The sequence below is a fragment of the Quercus suber genome, unplaced genomic scaffold (genome assembly GCF_002906115.3).
Source record: "Quercus suber isolate HL8 unplaced genomic scaffold, Cork oak 2.0 scaffold_539, whole genome shotgun sequence".
Classification (NCBI taxonomy): Eukaryota; Viridiplantae; Streptophyta; class Magnoliopsida; order Fagales; family Fagaceae; genus Quercus; species Quercus suber.
The window spans coordinates 193,099-211,710 of NW_027069987.1; the positions used below are offsets into that span (position 1 = coordinate 193,099).

The 18,612-nt window shown below is 33.5% G+C and overlaps 2 protein-coding genes across 2 annotated transcripts; both read right to left on the reverse strand.

The window, feature by feature from the left end:
• Positions 1-7,044: 7,044 nt before the first annotated feature.
• Positions 7,045-9,526, reverse strand: LOC111995157 (acetylajmalan esterase). The gene is made up of 5 exons (XM_024027063.2): positions 9,259-9,526; positions 8,371-8,592; positions 7,748-7,896; positions 7,377-7,650; positions 7,045-7,278 (listed from the first exon to the last, which is right to left on the reverse strand). Exons 1-5 carry the CDS (start codon positions 9,524-9,526, stop codon positions 7,061-7,063), a joined length of 1,131 nt encoding a protein of 376 aa, XP_023882831.1. The 3' UTR covers positions 7,045-7,060.
• A 5,468-nt stretch (positions 9,527-14,994) lies between these two features.
• On the reverse strand, positions 14,995-18,274 carry LOC111995168 (large ribosomal subunit protein eL22z). The gene is made up of 3 exons (XM_024027078.2): positions 18,154-18,274; positions 17,057-17,299; positions 14,995-15,330 (listed from the first exon to the last, which is right to left on the reverse strand). Exons 2-3 carry the CDS (start codon positions 17,284-17,286, stop codon positions 15,186-15,188), a joined length of 375 nt encoding a protein of 124 aa, XP_023882846.1. The 5' UTR covers positions 17,287-17,299; positions 18,154-18,274; the 3' UTR covers positions 14,995-15,185.
• Between the last annotated feature and the right edge of the window lie 338 nt (positions 18,275-18,612).

Below are 18,612 nucleotides of genomic sequence, written 5' to 3' on the forward strand. Positions count from 1 at the left end.
TTCTCCTAGATGGAGGGGATTTTAAAAAAAAAAAAAAATTGTTTGATACAAATTTGTTCTAAAACTAGAACTGAAAGTGGAAAATGGCATTTATAGTTTATATGGCTCATCCCATGGAAATAAAATTCTTACTATATATTGACTTTTGATATTTCTTTAAAGTCAGTCCTTTTGTTTCTTAAAAGTATTTAACATGATTATATTTCATTTCAAACAAATAGAACATGTAGAAAACTTGAGTCTATTCCATTTGCAACAGATATGAGAAATGTCCGTTTCTCTTTTTTCTGATTAAAATGAAATTCCTTCACACACATAAGTGGGTTAAGTCAACAGCCCAGTAAGTTGTTACCAATAAAAAAAAAAAAAAAAAAGTCAACAGCCCAGCAAGTTTATTGCTGTGAAAGTAGTAGCAAAATTTTATATTAGAAAGGAAAAATAAAAAATAAAATTGTACATTAGCATATTCTGTTTCTATTTTTATCTATAATTCATTTTGAATTAGCAGTTTCATTTTGTTTTTCTTTTCCCTTAAGAACCGACCGGATACTAAACAAAGATTACATCATGTCACAAGCTGTAGAAATTTATTTCCGAGCACTTAATTATAAGTTGAAAGTTGAAACAATATAATAGGCAATTGCAAGATTGATGAAACAGTAATACCACCAGTTAACAAGTCAGGCAAACTGAGTAAGAGTCAAATATACTTTTTCCTTTCCCAAACTTTTTAACTGTATCAAAAAAATACATAAAGAAGAAAAGAAAGAAAAAGAGAGAAGGCATGGGAAATGATTTACCGGGTTGTCTAACAGTTGTGTGGACAAAATAGTTCTTGGAGAGAAGTAGCTTAACGACCCATGAAGCAAGGAACCCTCCTCCTCCTGTTACACACACTCTTCCCTTCTCATTCTCAGCTGCCATTTCCAAAACCAGTTTCCAACACTCACGCACCTCAACAAGTCTACACACAACAGCACTGTTCTTCTCTGTCTCTTTTCTTCTGTGCTCCTTGACGCTTCCCAATGTAAGTTTTTAGTTTTTTAAGTGTTTTTTTGGCCGAAAGGACCCACCCCATGTCCCCATCCCTAACCTAACACAACTGCGTTGACGGCGATAGATGAGGAATAGTCCATAGTTACTACCCTGACCAGGGAAAGAGGCAGCCCAAGCTGTTTTTGTGGACCTAAAAAATGTACAATAAAAATCCTATCTACAGAAGATTGATAAAAAACAAGAAAATGCAATCAAAAGTCTAAGAACACAAAATGAACTTGTCCACGCAATTTTTTTTTTTTTTTTTTTTGGTCGACTGTCCACGCAATTTAATCATGCGGCAAGTGGTGATTATCCTCTTTTCACACATTGACTAATATATAAATCGTGGAAAAATGTGTCATTGCGTGGATCAAAAGTTTTGGCACTTTTGTCAAAAACAAACTGGACTATGTAAAAAAAAATAAAAAAAGTCCATAACTTTGAAAGACTCAAATAAGGACTCGACCAAGATTCAACATTTTACATGAAAGCATTTCCAACTACTCACATGAAAGCATGGTGTAGTTGACTCCACCAAATCTATCGGTTGGTAGTAAATTTCACCCCCCAACCGAAGAAGATATTTCTTGTTTCTACTGTATAATGAAACTTTTACAACATGTGAGTCTCACCATTTTATGCAATGAGCCTTTCAAAACATGAGTTATGAGAAACTTGCAACATATAATAAAAACATTAGATCCTTTTTCCTCCAACAATCTGTTCAATTCGAGTGATGTATTGATAGACACATCGATCCAAATCGACAAGTGATCACCATCAATAGCAGGGCCTAATTAGGAAAACATAAATGTTGACTAGTTGAATTGATTTTTCAATTTGTATACCATGGTACTGGTAAAGCTAACTATAGTTTAGAAGTTTTCCCCAAAAAAAAAAAAACTATGATTTTTAAAAATCCCTAAATTGCTAAAGAAAAAAATATTTAAAAATTTCTTGGATAAGTTTTTAACTTTTCTTCTCTATTAAAATAAAATAAAGGTTTTAGGCTGTGCTAGTGGCTCACGTTGTTGGTCCCAGATAAGTTCATTAAATTGAATTTGACAATGCTTTCTTCGAGTTAAATTCTCTACTCTGGATTTTGCAACTAGTAATAAGAGAATTTTGCATTGAACAGACCGAGGCAAGAGATTTTGTCATCATCAAGTACGGAACTAAGTTAAGACTTAAGACCAAGGTTCGAAGAATTGGAGCCTCAATGCTCTGAGTTGGGCAAGAGGTAGGCATTCTGGCTATTTTCCTGGTTTAGATCAGAATTGAAACTTGGTTTTGAAGTAGAATTTTTTAACCGTCAATCTTTTCTATAGTGTATATACTGCATGCTCCAAGGGAAGTAGATCTTGCAAAGCTAGAGAGTTCACCTCTATTGCCCTATGATTCTTGCTTTTGATGCAAGTGTTCGAATCTATCTTGGGTTGGTATTAGGAATTCATTTGGGAGGATTGTGGGCAGTTGCTAACTGAGACTTTGTGACAATTATTAGACCAAAGAGAGAAAAAATCAACAATGTTTTTTAAATGAATTGAGAAGAAGCTGCTAAGTTAATTTCTTTAACATCTAATACCACCACAGGTAGAACCCAACATGTGGAGTTCTTTTCACTCTAAATAAGAGATGGTAATCACTTATCCCAAAGACCACCATATAACAGAGAATACTAAAAAGTAAGAATAAAATTTGGTATAACAGACTTAATGAAATAGTGATATGTAGACACATGATGGCTTAGGAAGGTAATATAATTATATTACTAACTTACTAAGGGCATCTTAGTAGATTTGTACTAATTGATGCAAAACTATTTATTAATGGGGAAAAAGAAATCATAGATAGGTATGATCTTGCCTCAGGTTGGTACTGTGGTCGAAGGAACCGAAACTGGACTAGCAACATGGAATACTCCAATGCTCCCTTCAACTGCTGAACGTATGAAGTCACAATCCAGTAATTCTGCCTTGACTAGTCTCAAGTTTGTGGATGCGTTACTCAAATTCACTCAAATGAGCATTCTTCACATCTCTTGCACACAATTTCCTAGAAGTCATCTTAAGAAGCATTCAAAAAATGATTTAGCAGCAAATTAATTACAGTTCTCCTAGATAGATTAAAAAATTTTCGTTTGATATAAATTCATTATAAAACTGAAAGTAGCAGCTAAGAGAATTATAGCTTAACTTACGCCTCCTAGTGTTTCTAACGAAGATGTTTAGGGTTCAAATCTCCCACCCACTATTGTAACTATTTATTCATCCCATGGAAATAAAATTCGTAATATACATTGACAAATACAAATTCTCTCTACCACTTTTTGTGTTCTGCTTTATATTCCATCATATGTACAAATTTTTTCCTCCATTTTAAACTTAATTTATTTTATAAGGAAAGTAAAAAAGAATACATGACAAATTATGATTACTAGACTGATACAGTACAAAGTGGAATACAAAAAGTACTATAGGGGATTTGTATTATGTATTGACTTTTGATAGTTCTTTAAGTTAGTTCTTTGTTTCTGAAACTATTTGACATATTACATTTCTTTGTCTTTGCTTTAAGTTAGTTCTTTTTTTTTTTTTTGGGGGTTGGGGGGGGGGGGGGTGTTTGGGTGTTCAAGACTTCAAGTTTATACATTAGGTGGGTCAAAAAAAGAAATTTAAATATAAAATATATAATTTTTTTTTCCTCTTTAGGTCAAGGGGTTCATTTAAACCCTGTGCCTTCAACGTAGCACCACCCCTGACCGTCGTACCACTTGATCTGAGGATGACATTGTCATTTCAACTTCGCACTGCCACAATCCCCTCAAGTCGACTCATCGGAGAACCAAATTTAGCCACCAAATCCAGTAATGGCTATCTTGCTAGAGTAGCAAAAAAAGCTTCTCCACTTCTCACTAGTTTATAGATACGAGCAGGGATGGAGCCAGAACTTTGAATTAGGAGGCATTATAAGGTTGAATTTAATCAACCATTTTGTTGGCTTTATTCTGTGCCAAATTTGTTTGTATTTTAGCACTTAGTAACCCTGTATTTAGGTGGGAATCTTGTAAGGGTAGTGAGTGAAAGAGTATGAAGAAATACTCAAGATTGTGCAAAGAAACAAGGACTCGCAACTGGATCTCGCAAGTGGCTCGCGGCTTGCAAGTCACCAGAAGTTGCACACATGCCAAGCATGCCAGAAGCTGAAGAGTCACACTAACTGTTGCACTACAGGACAAAAGTCCCAGGCTGGCTAGGCCATTAGCTCGCAGCTTAAACTTGCGACTCAACCCAGTCGCGAGGTCAAGTCACGAGAACACCCTGTTTGGGAAAAACTAACTCTTCGCATTCCATTCTCACCCTAGTATAAATACCCCTCATTCCCATGAAGTGTAAAGAGGTTCTAGAGAGAATTTTGAGAGAGAAACCCTAGAGAAAAATAAGATTGCCTCATCCACAATCTTCACCTAAGAGACTCTTCAAATTCCTCTACTCTCTTCCTCTCCATTGATACATCCTTGAGAGATTCTTAACCAAATCATTTTCTCACCATACCCACGACTGTGAGAAGGTTCTTTTGATGCTAAGGGAAGCAATTTGGAAGGGACCAATGATTATTGGTTGATGCTATGGCTTATTGCAGAATCCGGTAAGATAGAAAAGAAAAAGGTTCGACGCAACCTCATTGGAGCAAGAAGCTTGGAGGGCTTAGGTACCTGAGTAGATTAGGCTTGGAGGGTCTATTGTTGTTCATGTATCCCAACTACATTTTCTAGTGGATTATTGACTGCTTAGAGGGTGGTAAAAAGGTTTTACGCCGAGGGTTTTGGTTTCTTCTTCGATAACACATCATGTGTTGTCCTTGTGTTTGCATCTCTCTTCCTTTTATCTTTACCATTTAATTACTGCTGTGATTGTGATTATTTATGGTTTAGATTGTTTATCAATTCTGTTATAAGCTTGTTATCATTTTCTGCACATTCATTGTTTGATATAAAACTTGAATTGGTAATTTGATGTTTGGGGATCTAAACGTTCATAGTGTTTTCAATGCTATTTTAACTTTCAAGCAACTTTACTATTGGTTGTGTGCGATGGTTTCAACCTCTAACACAGCTACTACTTAGCTGCTGAGATTTTTTTTAAAAGGGTAGAGTTGTTCATTTTGGATAAAATTGGTTAATTTAGCTTTTTCTTTTTTTAGTTTTACTATAAGTAATTTTTTTTGTTGAGCTATTTATTTTGGGCTTGTATATTTTGTTTTATATTTTAGATCTATAATTTTTTTTATGGTCACTAAAATGAGGAAAATGCTAAAGCTTCAAACTTTTTTTTTTTAATAAATTACTGATATGATAAATGATTATTAGTAAGTAAAAAAATGATGTGAGTAGTGGGTCCATATGCAAATCAATAAGAATTTGCTACCAAAACAGTTTGTAAAAAATTTTGTGAGTATAATATTACTCTTAAAAGAATCAATGATATTGTTTAAGGAAAACAAAATGCAATTTTATAGAACAAAATTGCTAAAATGGATAAACATATATATAATAATATTTTTTTTAAAATGGGGGGGGCCAAGGGTCATTGCCCTCCCTAGTCTAATGATGGCTCCGTCCATGGATACTAGAGAAAGGACAGACCAAGAAGAGAGGACAGAAGAGAGAGTTGAAAAAACAAAAATTAAAAGATACAATTTTGGCTTGGCGAGGAAAGTTGGTCGCCACAAGAGTTGAGTGACTACTCCTTGCTAAGTATTTGGGACTACTTTAGTGAGATTGATGCATGAGTTTTTTTAATCTTTTAGCTATGTATTTGCTGAAATATTAAAATAGCTATGCTGATGTGAATGCTCTTAGGAGGTAAAGTGTAGTTCTATTGACCAAAATTATTAAAATTAGTAATTTATATTTTTTGATAACTTTTTTAATTTCTCATAATTTTTTTTTAAAATTAGTTTATTAATTAATGTATGCCTTAAATTGTTTACTGAGTTTCTTAAGTTAAGGGTAAAACCCATTTATATATATATATATTTGGTTCAAGTTACAACTGATGTAACTTTAATTTTGAGTCAGCAAGTGAACTCAATCCATTCGGTGGATACAGCTGAAGCATTGGCAGCAAGACGGGCTGTGGTGTTGGCAAGGGAGCTGAGTCTTTTTAACGTGATTTTTGAAGGTGATTGCCTCCATGTTATACAAGCCCTTCAGTGCTCGGGTCAGTGTAAAACTTTGTTTGGTCACATTATTGAAGAAGCTAAGGGTCTTAGGCGTACTATGAGGCACTGTTCGTTTCAGCATGTTCATAGGAATGTGAATAAGTTAGCTCGTAGTTTAGTTAGAAGAGCAGTTTTATCTACAGACACTAATGTTTGGGTGAAAGAACTACCCTCTGAGTTGGATGTTGTATTCCAATCAGATTTGTCTTAATTTTTTAATAATATTTCACTTATCTTTTTCTCAAATTAAAAAATAATAATAAATAAATCGCATGCCCTTTATACGAGATATGACTGCTATACATAAAAAAAATGACTCCCCATTTTGATGAAGTTGCTTTATTTGTCTTTCCTTTTATGCAAGACATATTGTTTTCAACAAAAAAACAATGGGCATGAATGCATGATAGATTTCAAAAGGCATTCCCTCTGGTGCTCTTGTGCACTGTTGTCACTTGTCATGTGCAGTGCATAGGAAGGCTAGACACAAGCCAACACAATTACATTCCACTTTATTCATTAAATCATACGACTCTGAACCAAAGAACCCATTGTACAATCTCTTTCAAAACAAACTTGTCTTAGAAATAACAAATGGATCATCTCCACTATCATGTGCAATCTCTTTCAAAACAATATCACTTGTCTTAGAAATAACAAATGGATCAAAAGAATGAATTGTAAATGCAATAAAGGGTGGCAATGAAACTTAAATTATTTGAAATAAAGTTTTAACAAAAAGTAGAATAAGCAAAAATCTACCTTATAATCAAATGCCAATCAGACACACTAAAACAACTTAAGCTTTACAATTAAGCTTAGGTAAGATGTCATTGATGACCCAGTTTGCCATATTCTTGTATGCGTTTTGTGTCATATGAATCCCATCCCAACTGATAAATTCATACGGATTGGGACAAACTGGTACATCAGGAGCTCCACACATTTTATCCAAGGAAAAGTCATAAGCACCTCCAACACCACAGCAAGCTTTTTGCACAGAAGCAGCATCAAATCCTGTCCATTGTGAAACAATCAAAATTGCATTACTGAATCTCCGTCATATACAGTCATATATTGTTCTAGCAATTTATTAGAATTAGAAAGAGACTCACCAAGATGTGGAGCATTTTGGTAAACCGATAAGAAAGCATTGTAATAATCACCATATACTATAACAACATTAGGATTTTCTTTTTTCAGTTCTCCAATGACTTTTTTGAGTAGATCATTGTGATATATTGATAAAGAATTCAATCCCTTTAGGCAGTGAAATTCATCATAATCAGCTGACTTGTTGGAATGGAATAATGTAAGATAAATTGGTACACAGCCGATTGGGAAGTTTCCAGGGACAACCACTCTTGCAGCTCCAAAACCAATGACCCTCTACAAACAATGTCATACAATAAGGACTCATTCATCATGGTAAGCAATTTTGCAAGGAAAACTTAGAAGAATTTTTTTGTTTACTAATAAAACATACAGTGACAGCGTCCTTAATTTTTTTGACAACTTTTGGAACCAAATCTCTGACCACATTAGAGGATTTGCCTTGAAAAAATGGATAGTTATAATCATTGCCTCCAATTTCTCCCACCATGAATAGGCCTGTTTTAAGCTTCTCAACACAATCTATCAAAAAAACAAAAACTATTATATATTAAAAAAGTGAAAGAAAAATGTAGATAATTTTGTAGATATTATATATTTGATACAAACTCATGGATAGAATTCACCCTTAAAAATTGGCTTACAAGAGGAGGGTACCCAAAAACTTACACACATATTTAAGTTTACACTTAAAAAAACATAGAACACTAGGATCATAACAATATTTAAGGCAAAAATATAGGTTTAGACCAGGTTGCGATCCATAGCCTTCTGTGGCAAAATTTCCTAAAACCTCCGGACGACAGCTTTGTTGTAATGGCAAGTTTACGAAAGGACTAACTTGAAATGTTTACAATTTTTTGAAAGACTAAAAATGAATTTTTCAAATTTCAAAAACCAGAATCTGAACCAAATTTTAGGGACCAATCTAATATTATCTCCTACATTTAACTTAGTATTACATGCCATGCCTAATTCAAATGATCAGAGGCTAACCATCATGATTGAGACAGATATTACTGAAAAAGGTGGACATCCAATCCAATTGCACACTGAGAGAATAACTGTCTGTAACTGGTAATGTAATATTCTCATCTTTAAGGACACTTGCAGACAAGGCAGTGGCACCAGCCACTGCAAAATTCACCCCACGACCACGAACAAATGATGCATTCTTATTCAAGTAAGGATCAAGAAGTGGAATTCCTGCTGATTCAGCTGTGAAATTATAAAACAAAAAAAAAATTAGTATAATCTATTTTTAACCATCGTATTAGTTCATAAGGTAGTTCTTAACACAAGTAGAAGTAGTGAAGTCATATAACAGTGTCATTTCTCAAATCACGCTTAGCCCAAGAACAGCCTTTTAAAAAAAATCTCAAGCAAAAGCATTTTCTTTGTTACATTTTTCAAAACCAGCGTCAACTAAAAAAATAAATAAATAAATTGCAAATTACACCCCCTAAAGTTTGGGAGTGATTGGATTTTACACTTTAAAGTTTCAGAATTTGAATTTTACCTCCTGAAATTTGGTGATATTTGGATTTTACACCCTAACATTTTAAAATTTGGATTTTGCTTCTTATATTTTAGAAGTTTTTAAATTTTACTCCCTAAAATTTTAGGGTGTTTAGATATTACACTCTAAAGTTTCGGAATTTGGGCATGCAAAATCTAAACAATCCTAAACTTTAGGGGATAAAATCCAAGTTCTGAAACGTTAGGATGTAAAATATAAACACTTCAAATTTCAGGGAGTAAAATCCAAATTCTGAAATTTCAAATATAAAATTTCATCACCCAAAACTTTAAGGATATAATTTCTAATTTACCCCAAAAAAAAAAAAAAAACATAAACATCAACAAGTTTAATATGATTCCTACCAATATAATCAATCATTAGCAACCCATTGGAGCACCTTCCAGTAGCTTTCTTGAAGGTTTCGCCATAGGGAAAACGAGCAAAAGGCACAGCTGGGCTCACAATAATCAAGTTGCCTGTGTCAGAGATAGAGTCTCCTAGGTTATATATTCCATCAAACTTGCAAACCTTAAGGGACTTAGCATCAATGCAATCATGTGGAACAAAAAGAAGAGAGAAAGCAATGACAGTGATGAGAAGCAAAGAAAAAACTGATTTGGTGGTAGCCATAATTTGCTGCAAGAGAAAGAAGCATCTCCTGTTTTATATCCGACTAGAATCTTTCTCATATCCTGCTTTAATTTTGTTTCCATTTGAAGGGATGTATCTTATATGTTAATTTGTAAATTAGAGCTTTTAAAGCTATTTTTTTGAATGATGATAATATTTTTGTTAATAAATGCCATTAAGGCATAGCTTAAATTGCAATTAATTCTTTATTAAATAATACTTTTATATTATTTTCAAGAACTAAAATGCAATTGAGTCGTTCGTGATTCAGAATGCTTTTTATCTTTCCTCATATTAATAAAACTCATGTATTTCTTATCAAAAAAAAAAATGAAACTATGCGCAAATATTTAAAAAAAAAAACACACACACACACACAATCATGATGAATTTATTTCTTCAAACCAAAAAATGATTGATGTGTGTACTTATTTCTTAAAAAAATATACATTATAGCTCATTAGTCTGCAAGTTAAAAAATAATAAATACTTAATTATGAGTTGTAATAACAACAACTAATTATGAGATGTAATAATAAATTATTATAACTCATAATTAAACAAAAGCCTACAAAATATTATTATTACACATTAAAAAAAAAAATGACTCCTCAATCCCCATTTTGATGAAGCATTGCTTTATTAATCTTTTCTTCTTCTTTTTTTCTTTTTTCTTTTTTTGAGAATATTTTTAGTCTTTCCTTCTATGCAAAAGTTTGTATAAATTTTTTTTCCCCTTAAAAACAACAAGATTGGACTTATCTCACATTCATTGCTGCGACCATATTCTGAGAGATTTCCGAAAACCATGACCTAGTTGTCCATTCAGGATCATACCATGTTGGAATTTGTGGGCCGCTGGGCGTAATGTGTGTGTTCAAATTACACGACCACGCTTCTTATCAAAAAAAAAAACACAACCACACTGAACTGCTATACTTTAATATGCACAAATATTTTTTTTAAAAGAAAGATGCTACGTCTATAATATTTTTACAACAAATTACAGGTGGTTAGTTGTTATTGGTTTAAATTTGAAACTAACATTAAGATTACTTTTTTGCCCCAATAATAACAACCAGTAACAGCTTGCCACTTAAGATTTCTAGTAAAAATATTATAAACATATCATTTCTCTTTTTAAAAAAAAAACACACACACAAATATTCAAAAAAAAAAAAAAAAACACACATAACCAAAATGAATTTATTCCTACATACAAATAAATTATTGACAGGTGTATTTATTTCTTCAAAAAGAATGTATTATAAAGCTCAATAGTTTGCAGATTAAAGAATAATAAATACATAATTATCAGCTATAATAATAGTAATTAATAACTGCTTAATTATGAGTGGTTACAACTCATGTAATTCTTTTAACCTACAAACCAAAAATATCTCCCAAAAAAAAAAAAAAAAAAAAAACCTACAAACCAATGAGCTAGAACATTTTTGGAAGAAATAAATACACGTCAATAATTTATTATTAGTTTGTAAGAATATATTCCTTATGGTAGTGTGTGTTTTTTTGAATATTTGTGCATAGTTTGATTTTGGTTTTTGAAAAAAATATATAAAAATATTATTTGAGAGAGCATTAATTGCATTTTAACATATGCTCTTACACTAAACTCCCCCCACCCCCCCACCCCCCCTCACTGTCTACATTCCATGGTTTTAAAAAACTAATACGGCCAAAGAATCAGTTTGTGCCCCAGTTCCCAATTCAACCCAATTTTTATTAGACTGGACTGATACCTGGTTCCCAGTTGAACTAGCCAATCCAGTCCATTTTTAAAACAGTGCTACAATCTTGGAAAGTAAAAGAAACCAACTTGCGATGGTTGAACTAGCCAATTCAGTTTGTTTTTAAAACAGTGCTACAATCTTGGAAAAATTCAAACCTCTCAGATCTGAGTATTAGGTTGTAGTAGGATTTTCTTTTTTATGTCTAGCTCTTTTCACAATCCATCCATTCTTATCTCATAATTTTGTTTTCATACCTTCATTCCTTCTTTTCCTTTCCTTTCCTTATTACCCACTTTTTAATCCAACATGGATACTTCAATGGAGGAATGGGAAAAGTTTCACTTCTTTGAAGAAGAAAAGGAGGTTCTGGCTGTTAGCTCTTAGGAAGTGGCTCTCTCTAAACAACAAGCCCAATTTAATCTTTTATTCAAACTACAAACCAACGAGGGTTTAAACAATGAGGTTTTTAAATCTATTTTTCAACAACTTTGGTGCTGCTCACATGTTGTAATTATTAAAGAAGTTGGAAATAATTCATTTCTTGCTGTCTTCATCAAGGAGGAGAACATGATTGAAGTTCAAGACAAAAGCCATCGGTTTTTTTATAAAAGTCTTATTTTATTGAAGCATTTCAACGGTGATCTTAGCTCTGGTAATGTTACTTTCCAACATTCTCCTTTTTGGATTCAAGTATTTAACATTCTTATTAAAATTATGAACAAAGCTGTTGGTACTCATACAACTAATAAGATCGATACTCGTATATCTTTTGGTTGATGCCCCTAAAAGTGGTCTAGCTTGAGGACCCTTTCTTTATATTTGGGTGGATATTGATATCACAAAACCTTTGATAAGAGAAAAAATGGTTCATATTGAAGATGTAGAAGAAGGGTGGGTCTTTTTCAAATATGAAAGGCTACCTACTTTTTGCTGTCGTTGTGGTATACTTGGTCACTAGGATCATGAATGTCAAAAAATTAGAAAAGGTTGTCTCTCATCGGATGATGATGATTTTCAATTTGGTCCATGGCTTTATGCTATGGCTCCGAAATTTAGTCAGAAGAAGAGTAATTTTAGCCAATCCAAACCAAGAGAGGAAGACGATGACGAAGTACATGTATCCAGAGATGAAAAAGGTAAAGCTGAGTCCTCTCAAATCTACCATCAACTGACAATTCCTCTGTTGGCTAGAAAATCCAATGAGATTGCAATTAGGCATCTACTAGATGGCCCCACTAGAAATTCTATTGAGCAGGAAAATTAGAAATCCTCTTATCCCTAACAAGTTTCCATTTTTAAGTGGAATATTATCCCACCCAAGTCTAAAATATCTGAAAACCTTACCCCTTCTCCAAATTCAAAATCCAAATTCATTCGAATAAGCCCAACCCTTCATCTAAAAAAATTGTTTCAAATACAAAAGTTACAACAATGGCAAAGGAAGATAAGTCCCAATTTTTGAGTCATATGCAACAACTGGTAGGAGATGTGGATAAGCAGAAGATTATCGAAGAAAATTTGAAAAATATTCTAGGTATGGATAAGCATAAGATAAACTATTAGTATCTCATTCCACCTTTGGGGTTGCTCTGTAGCCCCCTCTCCCGCCATGAAAATTTCTCCACATGACACTAATGTCTTAGCAAATCAAGAGGGTGTCATTTGGCTCTTTTCCTAGTTTTTTTGGGCATCCATAAACTTTGAAGAGAGGATTTGTTCTCTTGCAGTAGCTTGGATTCCTGAAGACATTAAACTTATTTGTGATAGTTTTGATTTTATATCTTTGGTCAGTGTATCTTTACGATGTAATCGTCTTGCTCTAACTTTGGCTAGTGTTGTAAAAGAGAATGAGAAGGTCATTTTTTGGTTAGAATAATGTCCCTCTTATTTGTGATATTATCATGTCCTCTCAAAAAAAAATTAATAAAACATACACTTTCAAGGCATTTGTTAATAAAAGCTAAGTTTGGCTTACCTTCAGTACTTTTTTAAACTAAACATCTCCTGTTGTTTTAAATAACAATAGCAAGTAGTAATAGGTTTTAATCTTCACTTTTTTTATTTAGTTAGTAGGGAATGTGGCAGTTCCTCATTAAAACAAAATGAGATTCTAGTTAAAAAAGTATTGGAGATAAGTCAAACCCATAAAAGCCTACAAGATGAGTTTTTTTTTTTTTTTTTTCCAAAAAACAGCAATAAACATTATAGATTTTAGAATGCATTATGTATAGTTCTTAGCTTCTACGTGAACTCTATAAGAGCATTAGTATTGGTAGTACTAAAAAGCCATATTGGTATTTCTAGCACCTCAAATACTAAAAATCATGCTGCAATGGTGGTGTTATACATAAAATTTTTACCCCTTCAACTACAGTGCATTATAGCTCCAAAGCTAAAACATGCTCAAGCTGGGGTCAACATGTCAACTGGCATAGCCTCTACGACAATTATATCAACAACAGAGTTAGCATGGATAAAAGCAAACCTACTGCTCAAGAAGGGAGAGGATCCCAGGCTTTAGCTTTACGATTGTAGGTACATTTCTGGGCAAAACATGAGAGTGAGAGTGAGGGTGAGGGAGAAGAGAAAGAGATGAATTTGACGATAGTGAGGGTGTTAGGGATTTTAGTGAGACCAATCTCACGTGTGAACAAGTAAATTTGGGTTTTTTTTTTTTTGTTATCTAACTTAGTAATACAATTGGTTGTTGATGTGACATGAAAAATTAATTTTTTATTATTTTGTTTGACACATCAGCTTTTTCCATTTAAAATGATAACATTAATGACTAAATTGACACAACACTAAAAATGTCGAGGACCAAATTAACACAATTGAAATGTTAGGAATCAATCATCAAATTGACACATAGTGTGCATTTGAATACTACTTATTTTGCTAAAAACTGAAAACAATAAAAAAAAATATATATTTTTCGGATTACTGTTCACAAGGAAAACACTGTTCAGTTACCTTCTTGTATTGGGTTAGTAAAAAATAAAAAGGCTGAAATGCAAAACATGTTCGACGCAAACGCAAACCAAACAAACACATAGAGTAAAGAATAAGACCAATTTTCTAATTTACCCTATTTTTTATTAGAATGATTGAAATTGTATCACTATAAAGAAAAACATCACAAAATCTGATATTAGACATGTAGGTAATTATGTAGCAAATAGGTGCCTATGTGAGTTTTGCAACATAACAAAGTTTACATGAGAATAAGTTAAGTTGTGGCAAGTTCTACAGACTTGCTAAATTATTTATCTAGCCCACCTAACGCAACCCAACCCACCTCACTTGATGGACCCACATGGGCTTAGGGTTTGCAAGCCCAGTGGTTTTTTAGCCCAGCCCAGGATCCTAATTCCTCGTTAATATTTTACATTTAACGATCCAAACATTAAGAAGGTTGAGCTAGTTTATAATTGCCCCCATTGTCAACATTTACCGCAACTAAATTAAAGGCAGCCTGCGGACATCCCATCTATTGGATTTGCAACAAATGAACTAGACAAATAATACCTTAGAGCAAATAAGCATGTCTTAACTTGAGTAGCAAATTTGAAATTTTTAATTATGAAATAACAAGTATGGTTTCGTAAGTAATGCATTAAATGGCGAAGAATGCAAAAGAAAGAATCAAGCACAATTTGTAACCTCATAAAAGTTGCTTGGAACTCCAATACAATGCATCAAAACAACAAAGCTGGATTCGACAATGACAGACTTTCTATATTACCAATCCAACAATAGGAATATTGTAAAATCTCTAATTTTAATCAACAAAATTGTTAAACAGTTTCATCAAAAAGCAGCATTCCAAAGGCAACACTAAAACAGAAAGAAAGATCCCTGAACATAAGGTAAACAAAAGTCTTAAATGACTAAGCCAATTCAGATTTTCAATCTTCTTCCTCCCCTTCATTCTCAGCAATGTTGAAGTACCTAAGTTCATACACATTTCTATCTTTGTTTGAAGAAATCACACGAAGCCAATCACGCACATTATGCTTCTTCAGGTACTTTTTTGTCAAGTACTTCAGATACCTGAACCACGGAAAAAGAACAGATGTTCAGAAGTAGAAAAAACCCAAGATTAAACTGCATTGCTAACAACTGAAACAATTTTTCTCCAATAGATACAATGATAAATGAGACAACATAGAAGAATCTCTAATTACTTTGAAAAGTACCCAATCAAATTGTCCAACTGTTTATAAAAACAACACCCTGATAAAAACTGCAACATGACAGTACAAATGAACAGAAGACTACCAGAATACCCCAAAGAACGAAAACTATGTCAACAAAGGATGCATATAAACTGCCACAAAAACTATCTTCCCTTCACATACAATCATGATCAGAGGCATGAATGCATGCATCCTTAAGCCAACCTTTACACCCTCTGAACACTCTTGACAAGTATGAAATAATTAGACACAGAAAATTAACATAAAGCTTTCCTTCAGTTTATCTGAAAGGCAAACCTTTCTTGCACTCACTTCAGCCAATGCAATAGTTTCACAAGCTAAAAACAACCATGATACGCATGCAGGCTTCTGAATGTATTAAACAAACATTTAGACATGTGTATTCACCCATTTACAGCTGCTAAAAATACTAAATCTCATTCATTTTAAAGAGAACAAGTTTAGTTACAGGTGTCTCTTAGAAAAACTACTGGCAGCATCCATGAAGGACTACCTTTTCCTTTGTTTTTGGAACAAAAAAATAGTGCTTTTGCTCAACCAGAAGAAAAATAAAGTTAATTAAAAAACTTAACACAATAGAGAGATCTTATGCTGTCCTCTCCAGAACAGTTGATTGGATACACACCCCAATATCACATGGAGGCTCTACTGTGTACCTCAACAAAAGAACAATTTGAAAATTAAATGAAATTTCAATTATCTACATGTTTTATCTAAAATGCAGGAAACCATCTTTGTTAGAAAAATTGAATTGAGATTTAGTTGAGGTCAAACTTGGTTTAACAAAAAAAAAAAAAAGGATATCCATGACAAGCCCTGTTTGCTTGTTGGACACACAGTGCACGCCTCAGTAGACCATGAGAACCATCATGCAAACCTTCCTCCTAGATTATGAATAATCAAACACATTTCAACAACGTAACATCACCAAGTTGAGTTACGAGTGGTTTTATCATCCTCAGAGCAACTTAATATTTTTCAAGAATTAAAAATAAAAATATGATAAAATACTTAAATCCTCTAACCAAAGTAAAGGTAAACAAATAAGCCTGTTTCCATTCCCAGAATTAGCGATGAACCATCAACAGTCTATTGCCTCTTGCACTGCACTTGAGCTCAAAAATACAATAAAACTAAACTGAAGAAAGCCTTCCAGTACACTTAGGGACAAGCTAAATTGATTTATTTCCTTCCTCTATTATTGTCTGATACACACAAATCACAACTCTTCACAATTTAAATCCAAAATGAAACTGTATAAAATGTAAAAAGCCTACAATTTACCAAGGAAACACCCAAACACTCATCATTATAAAAGGTCACATTTAGATTGAGCTTGAAACAAAATTGAGCAAATGCCAATCTAAATTATACATAACCAATCCGCTAAGCAACTCAGAATCATCAATCCATGAATTTCATACCAACTCAAATAAGTGTCTAATATTCAGATACCGAAAAACATCATAGCATTAGCTGCATACACATCAATAAAGCTAATCACAAGTGGAACATATATAATTACACATACATCAGAAATGGATACAAATCAAAATTACCTCTTAGAGAAGTTACTGTCAGAAGCAACAGTGATCTTGCTCTTCTCCCTGGTTACAGTGACAGTGTCACCAAGAGCACCAGCCTTGCCGCCAACCTTGATCCTCTCCTGGAGAAACTTCTCCAAGGATGCAATGTCCATGATCTTGTCCTCCACTGGCTTCGTACAGTCAACAGTAAATGAGACTCCCTTCTTCTTCCCCTTGGGAACTGGTGCACTCCCTCGACTCATCTTCGATTATCCTCTATAATCCACAAAAAATAAAATATAATTATCACATTTCTTTGTAAGAATCACTGATAAACAAAACAACATACACACTACCTCAACCCAACTTGCATTATACCTCAAAATGCACGCAGAATGGTTATTAATTTATCGATAGATGCACCAAAGCACACAACACTCTCCCCCTTAAAAAAGCACATACATCTATCCCTCCCAAGACACACCTACGATTTTTTCCCCTCTGCTATTCACACAATTGAATACCAAATGCCTTTGAAACACGCATCTAGAATGCAAATGACATACTCCAAATTCATACACAAGTCACACGTATACAAAAACGTACATTATGTAACAGGGTCATTTAGATTTAAAAGCAAACCATATATACATATATAAACAAATACACTGTCGGGCCAATACAGCAGCCACAGACATCACCCAGCAAATCCCATCTACACATATGCATCCATTGAGCTAATATTTGACATACAAAACTACCATATATACATACACACAGAGAATGTCATAGACACATAAAAACCTAGGAAAGCAAGACAAACCCAGTTACAGAATCTTAGTATTTCGAATAGCTACAACATGAAACAGCGAAAATCTCAAACAAAACGTAGATTATCACAACCACTTGGGCCTCTTTCTAAAATACCCAAAAACAACAATCAAAAAAAAAAATTTTCAGAAACCCAGAAATATAAACAGAAAAAACGATAAAACCCCGTGTTGTTTCTTGATATCCTCTTCATTTCCCCACAATCCAGATCATATCATTCAGAAACTCATTTTCCTTCACTTTCCCTCGTTTTCTTAGAAATCAAACACAGACAGAGAGAGAGAGAGAGAGAGAGGTACCGAGTTACAGAGCTTGGAGCTGAGCGGCGTGAGAGATGAGAATGGAAAACGAGAGAGGGCGTGGAAGCTAGGGTTTTGGTATTTAAAGATTGGTTTGCTATGTGGGTTTTATTTTGTGGACTTCAAGATTTGGTCTATGGGCTCAAATTTTCTCTACTTGATTTGGGCTGGGCTTTGCCGCTGTAACTTGTAAACCTGTTTCAGATTTTGTGGACAGGTTAATTAGATCGAATCCAAACAGGGATTTTTTTAAAAATAACTACAAAATTCAAACAATATTATTAGTTAGCCAACGTTTCAAACATATTGCATTTCTAACAATTCGACTTCAGAGGAGTCTATTTTACTGTTCATATAGCCTATTTTTTGCGATTTTTTTTACACAGAAACCGACTTCGTTGGAGTCATTTTCTATACAAAGAAATCGACTTCAGTGAAGTCGACTTCTTTGTATAGGAA

Coding starts and splice junctions, on each gene's coding strand:
- LOC111995157 (XM_024027063.2), bottom strand. CDS start 9,526: ATGGCTACCACCAAATCAGTTTTTTCTTTGCTTCTCATCACTGTCATT. Junction 7,651..7,747: donor AAATTAAGGACGCTGTCACT/GTATGTTTTATT, acceptor CATTGTTTGTAG/AGGGTCATTGGTTTTGGAGC. Junction 7,279..7,376: donor CCAAAATGCTCCACATCTTG/GTGAGTCTCTTT, acceptor CACAATGGACAG/GATTTGATGCTGCTTCTGTG.
- LOC111995168 (XM_024027078.2), bottom strand. CDS start 17,286: ATGAGTCGAGGGAGTGCACCAGTTCCCAAGGGGAAGAAGAAGGGAGTC. Junction 15,331..17,056: donor GACAGTAACTTCTCTAAGAG/GTAATTTTGATT, acceptor TCCGTGGTTCAG/GTATCTGAAGTACTTGACAA.